This window comes from Urocampus carinirostris, chromosome 8, assembly GCF_059441175.1.
Source record: "Urocampus carinirostris isolate Australia breed hairy pipefish chromosome 8, RoL_Ucar_1.0, whole genome shotgun sequence".
Lineage (NCBI taxonomy): Eukaryota > Metazoa > Chordata > Actinopteri > Syngnathiformes > Syngnathidae > Urocampus > Urocampus carinirostris.
In genome coordinates this window covers 12,903,385-12,915,030 of record NC_142356.1, presented here as the reverse complement: position 1 = coordinate 12,915,030, position 11,646 = coordinate 12,903,385, and the positions used below count along the sequence as shown (strand labels likewise).

At 39.5% G+C, this 11,646-nt stretch overlaps 1 protein-coding gene across 1 annotated transcript in view; it reads right to left on the bottom strand.

The window, feature by feature from the left end:
* Positions 1 to 5,627, bottom strand: part of LOC148360740 (docking protein 1-like) — a 29,503-nt gene extending 23,876 nt beyond the window's left edge. The window contains exon 1 of the mRNA XM_088343030.1: positions 5,496 to 5,627. Within this exon, the coding sequence (XP_088199156.1) occupies positions 5,496 to 5,600 (105 nt within the window). The 5' untranslated portion in view covers positions 5,601 to 5,627. The remainder of the gene's footprint in view (positions 1 to 5,495) is intronic.
* Positions 5,628 to 11,646: the final 6,019 nt, after the last annotated feature.

Genomic DNA, 11,646 nt, shown 5'->3' with positions numbered 1-11,646 from the left:
TTTCCTGCCTGATACCTGTTGCCGACCTTTTTTCTGGACCCGTTTGTTTTGCTCCCCCGTCCCGGCCATCGACCTGTTTTGCCCTGTTTTCTGCCTGATACCTGTTGCCAACCTTTTTCTGGACCGGTTTCTGCTTTTGCTCCTCCGTCCCGGCTATCGACCTGTTTTGCCCTGTTTCCTGCCTGATACCTGTTGCCGACCTTTTTCTGGACCCGTTTCTGTTTTGTTCCCCCGTCCCTGCCATCGACCTGTTTTGCCCTGTTTCCTGCCTGATACCTGTTGCCGACCTTTTTTCTGGACCCGTTTGTTTTGCTCCCCCGTCCCGGCCATCGACCTGTTTTGCCCTGTTTTCTGCCTGATACCTGTTGCCAACCTTTTTCTGGACCGGTTTCTGCTTTTGCTCCTCCGTCCCGGCTATCGACCTGTTTTGCCCTGTTTCCTGCCTGATACCTGTTGCCGACCTCTTTTCTGGACCCTTTTCTGCTTTTGCTCCCCCGTCCCGGCCATCGACCTGTTTTGCCCTGTTTCCTGCCTGATACCTGTTGCCGACCTCTTTTCTGGACCTGTTTCTGTTTTGCTCCCCCGTCCCGGCCATCGACCTGTTTTGCCCTGTTTTCTGCCTGATACCTGTTGCCGACCTTTTTCTAGACCCGTTTCTGCTTTTGCTCCTCCGTCCCGGCCATCGACCTGTTTTGCCCTGTTTCCTGCCCTGATACCTGTTGCCGACCTTTTTCTGGACCCGTTTCTGCTTTTGTTCCTCCGTCCCGGCCATCGACTTGTTTTGCCCTGTTTCCTGCCTGATACCTGTTGCCGACCTTTTTCTGGACCCTTTTCTGTTTTGCTCCCCCGTCCCGGCCATCGACCTGTTTTGTCCTGTTTCCTGCCACTTCCACGTTCCTGCCATCAACTACCGACGATCATCGGATCGAAGAAGCAAGCCCTGCTCTCTTTCTTAATAAAAAATGAGTAAAACGAACGCTATTGGGTCCTATCTCCGTTCCTGGTCATTTCCAACTGGCACAGTGTTTACCGAGCTTATTTTAACCACTCGTAATCAATAATTACTTTCATTTTTCTATATAATTAAAACTTTGTTATAAAATAGTAACAACATTGAAATAGGTCAGGGCTTGAAAAGGTCAGAAAACGGTATAGTACTTTGTCTTTTTTTATCTCATAGTGACAAACGTGGAATACTTTTCTTTTTTTCTACTTTTCAAATATTTATTGACTACTACGAACACAGTACCATCATAAAGTGTACAATGTATTTATTTCCTGTCCTTCAGAGTCCGATTCATCATTGAATGCCCTTTTTGGCGGTTATCTATATCTTTCAGGACGACTGTTTTCTCCATTCCCTAACATTAATGTCTGGTACCATGAATAAAAATAGTTTGATCTCAAGATTAAATATACAGACGCTCCCCTACTAATGACCATTCGACTGATGATCATTTGTTTCGGAATGTCGAAAAATATCCTATGTGCACCTTTTTCCGAGTACAGGACAGTTTTGTAGTACTTCTTTCTGCCACTACCGGCGTGTGGCGCTGTGAGAGCTCTCCCAGCATCCACCTGAAGAAGAAATCCGACTTCCTCTTCCTGGTTCGTGCGTAAACATTCTATACTGTCTCCATGAACTTAGACATTTTCATTGTTTAATATCTCGTGTATCCATTCAATATAGTTGGTGTTTCTTTTGAAATGAAAGTGGAATAAGAAAGCTTGATGCGGTTGAAAAAATGGTCGGATTGCTTTTTTTTGTCCACTTTTTACCACAGAGGAGGAAGTCGCCTAACTCTTGAAGCCCATCTTCCGAAAGTAAGTCAAACTCAACTTTATTTGTCTTTATAGAGAATATTATTTTATGGAATGTTCATTTTTTAGTACAAAACAATACAAACCTTAAACATACTTTTAAAAACTTTAAAAATACAAAATATAGCACGTTTATAAGTAGGGGCCGCGTCTGTACCAACATAAAATGTACAATATATTTATTTCCTGTCCTCCTGAGTCCGATTCCTCATTAGAAACCCTTTTTTGCGGTTATTTTTATCTTTCAGGCCGACTCAGTTTTTTTCTCCGTTCTCTAACATTCGTATTTGGTACCATGAGTAAAAATAGTTTGATAATAAGATTAAATATCGTGCGCGTTATACACTCATAAAAACAGTACTCCTGCCCGCGCAAAAAATTGTAAATCGGCAACAAATATATAATATAAATCTATATATTCATTCAGTTTTAATCATCACAGTTTATTGGTAATACAAATCAGTTATCATTTCAAATTTTTTAGTTCACAATATTGTACATTATACAAAATAATATTGCTGAAATATTAGTCTATGTATTCATGCAGTTTTAATCTTCACAGTTAATCGGTAATACAAAGCAAGTAATCATTTCAGATTTTTCAGTTCATATATTCTTCATGGTTTGATGTCCTGCCGTTGTAATGCCTTTTCAAGGTCCAATCCGTTATCATCCTCCTCATAGCGTCACCAGGAATATAATTGAGTCCATTTTGGCAGAAAAGTCCTTTTCTTGCTAAGAGTATTCTTTTGTCTATTATCATTCGTCGAATCGTTCGCTTCAACGCACGTGTTTTCCTTGCCTTCGCGATCTTCCGAAGAATTTCTCCGCAGTTTTTTCAACCCGGAATTATCGCCGTTGTTATCACTTTTTGCATTATGTTTCGACTTATTACTGATACTGAAGAAATGACCAATTTTGTGTTGATTTTCACCTTCGCTCGACGACAAGCACTACAACAATGACAATCTCGTTTGCCGAGATCGTCGTGCAGACGAAAACTCGAACCGCGAGACTAAAACAACAATGGCGGATCTGCCTGGCGAAAAGTTTGGAGTGCGGTAAATCTTTGTGAAAAAAAAGTACCGCATTTTCCGCACTATAAGGCACACCTAAAAGCCTTTATTTTTTTCAAAAGCTGACCATGCGCCTTATAATACAGTGCGCCTTATGTATGGAAAACATAGGACCAAAAACTATTTTTTGGGGGTGCGCCCTATCACCCGGTGCGACTTATAGTGCGGAAAATACGGTAATCGGGTAATAATGACGAGAACACTAGATCTATCCAACACACACAGGTCTCCTTTTTTGGGTTTATTGAAGAAATACTTCTCAATATAGTATCCCTTTTGCGCCATTCAGTTGCATTAAGTAGCTGTTTGATAAAAGTAGGTGGCCCCTGTGCTATCGAGTTGTTTCCATGACAGGAACCGGTTATGTCTCAACATGTTCCTGCTTGTACTATGCAGTGACACAGCACATAATCCATTACTTTCGGTAAGATCGTCTCGATAAAGCAATCCATTTAAACTGAAACAACCTACAAAAAAAAGGGTAAACAAGGAATGTTCAGGTACAAATAATTGTTTTGTGAAATTAAGTTTCAATAACACCTGAGGCCGGATAGTTTAAACCAGGGGTGTCAAACTTGTGATAACTCGAGGGGCCACACGATGGAAAAAAACGTTCCGAAATAGTAGATTAGAGAGAGAGAAAAAAAAGAGAAAGAGAGGGAGATACAAAGAGAGAGGGTGGGACAAAGAAAGAAAAAGGGAGAAAGAGAGAGAGAGAGAGAGAGAAAAGAGAGAGAGAACAGTAGAAACAAAAGAGAAATAGAGAGGGAAAGAAAGAGAGAGAAAGAAAACCATAGAGAAATAAAAAGAGAGAAACAGAGGATAGAAAAGAGAAGTAGAGAAATAGAGAAGGGGAAAGCAGGAGAGAGAGAGAAAAGGAAAAAAGGAAGAGAGAGCAAAAGGAGGTAAAAAGACACAGACAGAGAGAAAGAGACAAAGAGAAACAAAAAGAGAGAGAGAGAGAGAGAGAGAGAATGAGAGAAAAATGGAGGAAAATAGAGAGGGAGAGAGAGAAATACAAGTAAAGCGTCTTTGTGGAGGCAATCCAAAGAGAAATCGAAAGAGGGAAGGAGAGAAAAGAGGATAGAAAGAGAGAAGAGTAGAAAGATAAAATGGGAAAGCAAGAGAGAGAAAAAAAGAAGAAAGAGCGAAAGAAGGTAAAAAGACATAGAGAAAGAAAGAGACATATAGAAACAAAGAAATCGAGAGTGAATGAGAGAGAGAGAGAGACAGATTGAGAGAAAAAGGAGGAAAAGAGGATAGAAAGAGAGAAGAGTAGAAAGATAAAAGGGGAAGCAAGAGGGAGAGAAAAAAAGAGAGAGCAAAAGAAGGTAAAAAGACAGAGAGAAAGATACAAGGAGAAACAAAAAAATAGAGAGTGAAAGAGAGAGAGACAGCGAGTGAGAAAAAAGGGGAGAAAAAGAGGATAGAAAAAGAGAAGAGTGGAAGGATAAAAGGGCAAAGCACCAGAGAAAGAGAAAAATAAAGAAGAGAGAGCAAAAAAAGGTAAAAAGACACAGAGAGAAACAAAGAAATAGAGAGTGAAAGAGAGAGAGAGAGAACAAAAGAGCAAGAGAAAGAGAGAGAGAAAACAGTAGAAACAAGAGATAAAAAGAGAAATAGTGAGAGAGGGGGAAAGGAAGATAGAGAAAGAAAGAAATCCAAAGAGAAATAGAAAGAGAGAAAGAGAGGAAAGAAAAGAGAAGGAGAGAGAGAGAAGGACAGAAAGAGAGAAGAGGAAAGTGAGATAGATAGATAGATAGATAGATAGATAGATAGCTGTCTATATAGATGGATAGATAGATAAAGATAGATATAGATGGATAGATAGATAAAGATAGATATAGATGGATAGATCGATAGAAATAGATAGATAGATAGATAAAGATAGCTATAGATGGATAGATAGATAGATAGATAGATAGATAGATAGATAGATAGATAGATAGATAGATAGATAGATAGATAGATAGATAGATAGATAGATAGATGGGTGGATATATAGATAGATAGATAGATAAAGATAGCTATAGATAGATAGATAGATAGATAGATAGATAGATAGATAGCTGTCTATATAGATGGATAGATAGATAAAGATAGATATAGATGGATAGATCGATAGAAATAGATAGATAGATAGATAGATAGATAGATAGAACGGCAAAAATGATGTTGGCAAGCTGTTTGGATTTATTTTCATTTTGTTTCTGTCGCATTTTATGTTCGTTTTGCCAGAGGTCAAAGCCAGGAGAGAAAGCTTACCGTGTGTTGTGAGTCATTATTTGATTCATATTTATTTTCTTTTGTCTGTTATTAGCATATTTGGTATGGGAGTCATCCAAAAGTAATTGAAAGTAATCCAGTTAAAGTAACCCTACCCAACCCTGATTTTATGTTAGTTTTGCCGGAGATCAAAGAGATCAAAGCCAGGAGAGAAAGCTTACCACGTGTTGTGAGTCATCATTTTCATCCTATTTAGTTTCTTTTGTCTTTTATTAGCAGATTTGGTATTGGAGTAATCCTAAAGTAATTGCGAGTAATCCAGTAACCCTACCCAACCCTGAGCATAGTATATCCATACGACTCTTTCCTTACCTTGCCAGCTTTGCGAGGTTGAAGGTAAACCTCTCCGGTTTTGGTTCGAGACTCCATCAAGGGATCGAGAACATTATGGAAGATCTTTGGAAGCAAAAATGTCATGAGCCGTTTGCACTTGCCTTTCTTGGTTCATTTCCTGTTAGGAAAAGGGCGAGGCCTTCTCCAGGAATGCTTGTCATTTGAGCCTCACCTGGAAGTCTGCTGTGAAGGGGAAAAAATGGAGCCGGATCCAGAGGAGTTGGAGAAAGACACGCTAGAACACGGGTGTTAAACAGTCAGGCCAATCCCTCAGCGGGTTCAGGAAAGCACAAGAGAAAAACGAGCTGCCGGTTGAAATATGTCCACTTGATGTTGCCGAAGCCAGGTGCCTCAAACAATCGCTGTACTTGTATTTATTTTTTTCTCTCGCTCTCTCTTCCTCCCTTTTTTTCTCTCACTTTCTATCTCTCTTTCTGGAGAAAGAAAGAAAAGCAAAGAGAGGATAGAATGAGAGGTAGAGAAATAGAGAAGGGGAAAGCAGGAGAGAGAGACAAAAGAGAGAGAAATGTTCCGGAATAGTAGATTAGAGAGAGAGAGAAATAAGAGAAAGAGAGGGAGAGACAAAAAGAGAGGGTGGGACAAAGAAAGAGAAAGGGAGAAGAGAGAGAGAGAGAGAGAGAGAGAGAGAGAGAGAGAGAGAGAGAGAGAGAGAGAGAGAGAGAAAAGAGAGAGAGAACAGTAGAAACAGAAGAGAAATAGTTAGAGAGGGAAAGAAAGAGAGAGAAAGAAAGAAAACCAAAGAGAAATAGAAAGAGAGAAAGAGAGGATAGAAAAGAGAAGTAGAGAAATAGAGAAGGGGAAAGCAGGAGAGAGAGTGAAAAGAGAGAGAAAAGGAAAAAAGGAAGAGAGAGCAAAAGAAGGTAAAAAGACACAGACAGAGAGAAAGAGACAAAGAGAAACAAAGAGAGAGACAGAGAATGAGAGAAAAATAGAGGAAAAGAGAGAGGGAAAGACTCACTTTTTATCTCCCTCTCTTTCACTCGCTCTGTCTATCTTTTTCTTTCTTTGTTCCTCTTTGTCTTTTTTTTCCATCTGTGTCTTTTTACCTTCTTTTGCTCTCGCTTGCTTTTTTCCTTTTCTCTGTCTTTTCTCTCTCTCTCTCTCTCTTGCACCCCCTCCTCTTTCTCCCCTTCTCTCTTTCTCTCCTTCTCTCTTTCTATTTCTGTTTGCATTTCTTTTTCTCTCTCTTCTCACTATTTCTCTTTTTATCTCTTTTGTTTCTTACATTCTCTCTCGCTTGCTCTCTTTTATCTCTCTCTTTCTTTCTCCCTTTCTCTCTTTCTATGTCCCAGCCTGTCTCTTTTTCTCTCTTTCTCGTATGTCTTTCCCTCTCTTTTTTGTTTCTCCTCAATCTACTAGTTTCTTTCTTTCTCTTTCTTTCTTTCTTTCTTTCTTTTTTTCCTTCTTTCTTTCTTTCTTTTTTTATTTCTTTCTTTCCTTCTTTCTTTCTGTCCATCTCTCCTTTTCATTCTTCCTTCCTCATTAGTCCGGCCCAGAGAGAATGTTTGTTCTATCTTGGGGCCCCCGAGTTAAAATTAGTTTATCAACCCGTGCTCTAGAATGAAGTAGGGACCAAAATATATTCAAATTACGAATTCATTTTCTGCATTAAATTATTGTTGGTAATATATTGATTAAAGGGATCACCACAAACCTGTCTTTTTCATTTTCTCCTTTTATACTTCCTTTTTTTCTCAACTTCTTTATACAACATAATCATTCGTAATATAATGCATCAAAGCAAGTGAGCCGTTTGAGAGCCGGCTCTCTTGAATGAGTTGAGCCGAAAAAGCCGATTCTCTAAAAAGAGACGGACTTCCTTTCACTACACAACTACCACAGAAAATCCGATGTTTTTTAAGACCAAATGTATTTCAAATTTACTCAACCCGCCTGTTGGGCAGCACGGCGGCGCAGAAAACATGTGCGGCACAGTTCATGTCATGGGAACCTCCTGCGTGGGTTCAAATCCAGCTCCAGACTTCCTGTGCGGAGTTTGTATGTTCTCCCCGTGCTTGCGTGGGTTTCCTCCCACATTCCAAAGACATGCATTTCAGGTGAATTGGCCGGTCCAAATTGTCCCTAGGTGTGAATGAGCGAGTGAGTTGTCTGTCCCCGTGTGCCCTGCGATTGGCTGGCAACCAGTTCAGGGTGTCCCCTGCCCACTGCCCGATGATTGCTGGGATGGGCTCCAGCACCCCAGCGTCCCTACTGAGGATAAGCGGTGCAGCTGATGAGATGAGATGAGATGAGAACCCCGCCTGTTGTTTTCAGATCAGAATGACTTAGAGCGTTTTAATTCAGGTTCCGCCATTGCGACTCGATGATCGTATCGAAAGAAAATTCAAAACTATGTTGTAATGTAGGCCTACAGCTCTGCTTTATGACTGTCGGAATGATGCATGATGGGAAATCCCCAGGCGGCAGACGCATGCGCACAGTAGCATCAAACCACTCGCTTCGTTTGCAAAGAAAAAAACCATAACCGACCCGAGATAGAGGCTACCGCGGCCAACTCGTTTGACTTGATTGATTTGCCGTTTTGTGATGTTTACCGGATGGTACCCATAATTGACAAATTTGTGTGTGTGAGTGTGTGTGTTCTTGGTTACTTGTGTATGCATTTTTCCGATAAAATGTATTTCCAAATTCTTAAACATGCAAAATGTGAGAACATACTACATGTTCTTTGCATAAAATCTACTCTATCATCCGTATAATCCAATTATTTTCTGAGATAATGCATTTTAAAGACAGAATGTCTTTGCTGTTTTGAGCTGTGACGTCATCGGAGGAACACCAATATGCTACTGAGCCAGTACTCATATTTTTTATGAGGTTATTAGTCAAAGAGGTTACAAGTATTTTAAGCAGAGTTTTGGTAGTTTTTGTGGAGAACGTCTAGGTGTTGTGTTGCAGGTCAAGTCATGTTTATTTGTGACGCCCTTAGTCACAAGGAGTCTCAAAGGGCAGCACAGATTATTGCAAACTACAGACGATTATAACACCATCCCCTGATCTAAAACCTACATGAGGACAAGGGAAAACTCAAAAACCTCAGTCAAGTCAAATCATGTTTATTTGTATAGCCCCTTAATCAAAAAGAGTCTCAAAGGGCTGCACAGACCACAGATTATTGCAAATTACAGACTATTATAACACTATCCCCTGATCTAAAACCTACAAGAGGGTAAGGAAAAACTCAAAAACCTCAACATGAGGAAAATGAAGAAACCTTGAGAAGGGACTGCACATGAGGTCATCCCCTTTCCAGGATGACTAGGCTGCAAATAAACAAACCAAGAGACACGGCAAAACCGGCGCTAACGCCAACAGGCTAGGTGGTCAAAAAATGAGCAGCCAGGCTAACCGAGACCCCACAACGGAAAGCAGCAACGGCTATGGCGATAAATGCGAAGCTGGCAGGAAATAAACCAAAGAACTCAGCAAATACGGCACTAACACTGGCCAAACAAGACACTGTGGCAGCCAACGAGAATCTTTCCACACCCATTTGGTGCACTGTTTTAAAGGGCGCACTCTCCTTGGTTCAAATGATTTTGGTGGGCTCATAAGCAATGTTCCCTGTAATTTTCCCCGGGTCTGAGCGTTCACACAATGTCGGTGAGCAACGCTTGAAACAACACTGAGCAACAGCAATCCCAAGTGTGGCAAGATGATTCATGATCAAACATGTCCAAAACTTGACATCAAGTTACATTTTGCTGAGTTTCCAGCAATGCAAAATGATTTTTCTCTTTTGAATGAATTGACTCATGTACTATTGCAAAGGTTGTACGGCCTACAAACGTCGTTTGTTCTTACAATTCTTTCCCAAGATATCCATTTCTTTTTATTTCCTGATATATTTTGTCACATAATATTAACATTTTTGGGGGCTTATTGAGTCGGTTGTAAGATACAGAATTGTACTTAATCACATTTTTTTGTGGAAGTACAATGTTGGGAACAAGATTCACTTTATATAATTGGAAATTATTTGAATGCAACACAAACTTTTTCTTTTTTTTTCCGTGTTTTTTTTCTATTTTTTTTTAATTCCTTTAAAATAAATCTCATTGTGTTTATTTTTTCCGAGCTGTTACTTTTTTCTTTTTGTTCTCTATTTACTTTTTTCCTACATTTCTTTCTTTTCTTTTTTTCTGGCTTTTTTTCTAAAACTTTCCTTCTTTTTTTCTCTTCCTTTTGTTTCTTTTTTTCTCAGCTTTTCACTACTTTTTCATTTTGGTATTTTTTTTTTTTTGTTCTATTCCCCCCTTCCTTTAAGTCATTTTGTGCATAATTTTACATAATATTTGGTCATGTTGGGATTAAAGAAGCAAAAACAACCCAAAGAGCCGTTATGACCCGAAAGAGCCGGTTCCTTTTAGTGAGCCGAGCCGAAGAAGCCTGTTCTCGACAAACTCTACTGACTTTACTCAACTTCGTTCTACTTTGACTCGACATCAAAATAGCGCATTTAGGACACAACGTCAGGGGAACCCGTGTATTTTTATCTTCATGCACTGTAACTTTGACTTAAGTCGCTTCTTAATCAGTAATTTTGAGCCCTGATTTTTGTGCGCTGGCTAGATTTTCTTGTGCGCTGAGAATGTGCGAGCAGTGCGCAGTTGCGCACGTGCGCAGCTTAGAGGGAACACTGCTCATAAGGCGGCCATTTGAGTGCCTTAATCCCCCAAATGGCTACCAACGTCCCTGCCTTGTCCACAGAAATAGTATGCTCCGAAAGAAAAGAGGATACTGACTCTAGACAAAATGGAAATATGCGTGGCCTAAATTACGCGCGCAAGACAAGAAGAACATGTTAATTGTCAGTCATGAGGTCTTTGAACCAGAAAGACTCATTTCCCATTATTTACCCAGGCTTTTTGTTGACAGATTGACTTTTTCTGTGTCAGGGAATCCTCATTAACAAATGGGATTATACAGCATCCATTCATTATATACTGTCGTGTTCAGGGTTGGGTAGGGTTACTTTAACTGGATTACTTTCAATTACTTTTGGATGACTCCAATACCAAATCTGCTAATAAAAGACAAAAGAAACTAAATATGAATCAAATGATGACTCACAACACGCGGTAAGCTTTCTCTCCTGGCTTTGATCTCTTTGATCTCCGGCAAAACTAACATCAAATCAGGGTTGGGTAGGGTTACTTTAACTGGATTACTTTCAATTACTTTTGGATTACTCCGTTACCAAATATGCTAATAAAAGACAAAAGAAACTAAATATGAATAACATGATGACTCACATCACGTGGTAAGCTTTCTCTCCTGGCTTTGATCTCTTTGATCTCCGGCAAAACGAACATAAAATCAGGGTTGGGTAAGGTTACTTTAACTTGATTACTTTCAATGACTTTTGGATTACTCCAATACCAAATATGCTAATAAAAGACAAAAGAAACTAAATAGGAATCAAGTGATGACTCACAACACATGGTAAGCTTTCTCTCCTGGCTTTGATCTCTTTGATCTCGGGCAAAACTAACATAAAATCAGGGTTGGGTAGGGTTACTTTAACTGGATTACTTTCAATGACTTTTGGATGACTCCAATACCAAATATGATAATAAAAGACCAAATAAATAAATATGAATAAAATGATGACTCACAACACGTGGTAAGCTTTCTCTCCTGGCTTTGATCTCTTTGATCTCCGGCAAAACTGACATAAAATGCGACAGAAACAAAACGAAAATAAAACCAAACAGCTTGCCAACATCATTTTTGTCGTTCCATGTATTCCAAGCCTGCACAAAATTGAGTCATTTTATTCATATTTAGTTTATTTTGTCTTTTATTAGCATATTTGGTATTGGAGTAATCCAAAAGTAATCCAGTTAAAGTAACCCTACCCAACCCTGGTCGTGTTTTAGTGCCTTGCTATCTGCTTTGTAGTTCTGAAAGCGTTTGAATAAATCCATTTTTGGAAAAACATTCCTAGTGATTAAGCCTGTATTTGCTAAATGAATGTAGCCACTAGTACAAAAATTTCTGCTCCAAAATTTCCATAAAATCCACATTATGATTGCACCTTGAGTCAAGGGTTCTTGCAGTGGTGGGCCGCCAGGGCCTTCAAAGT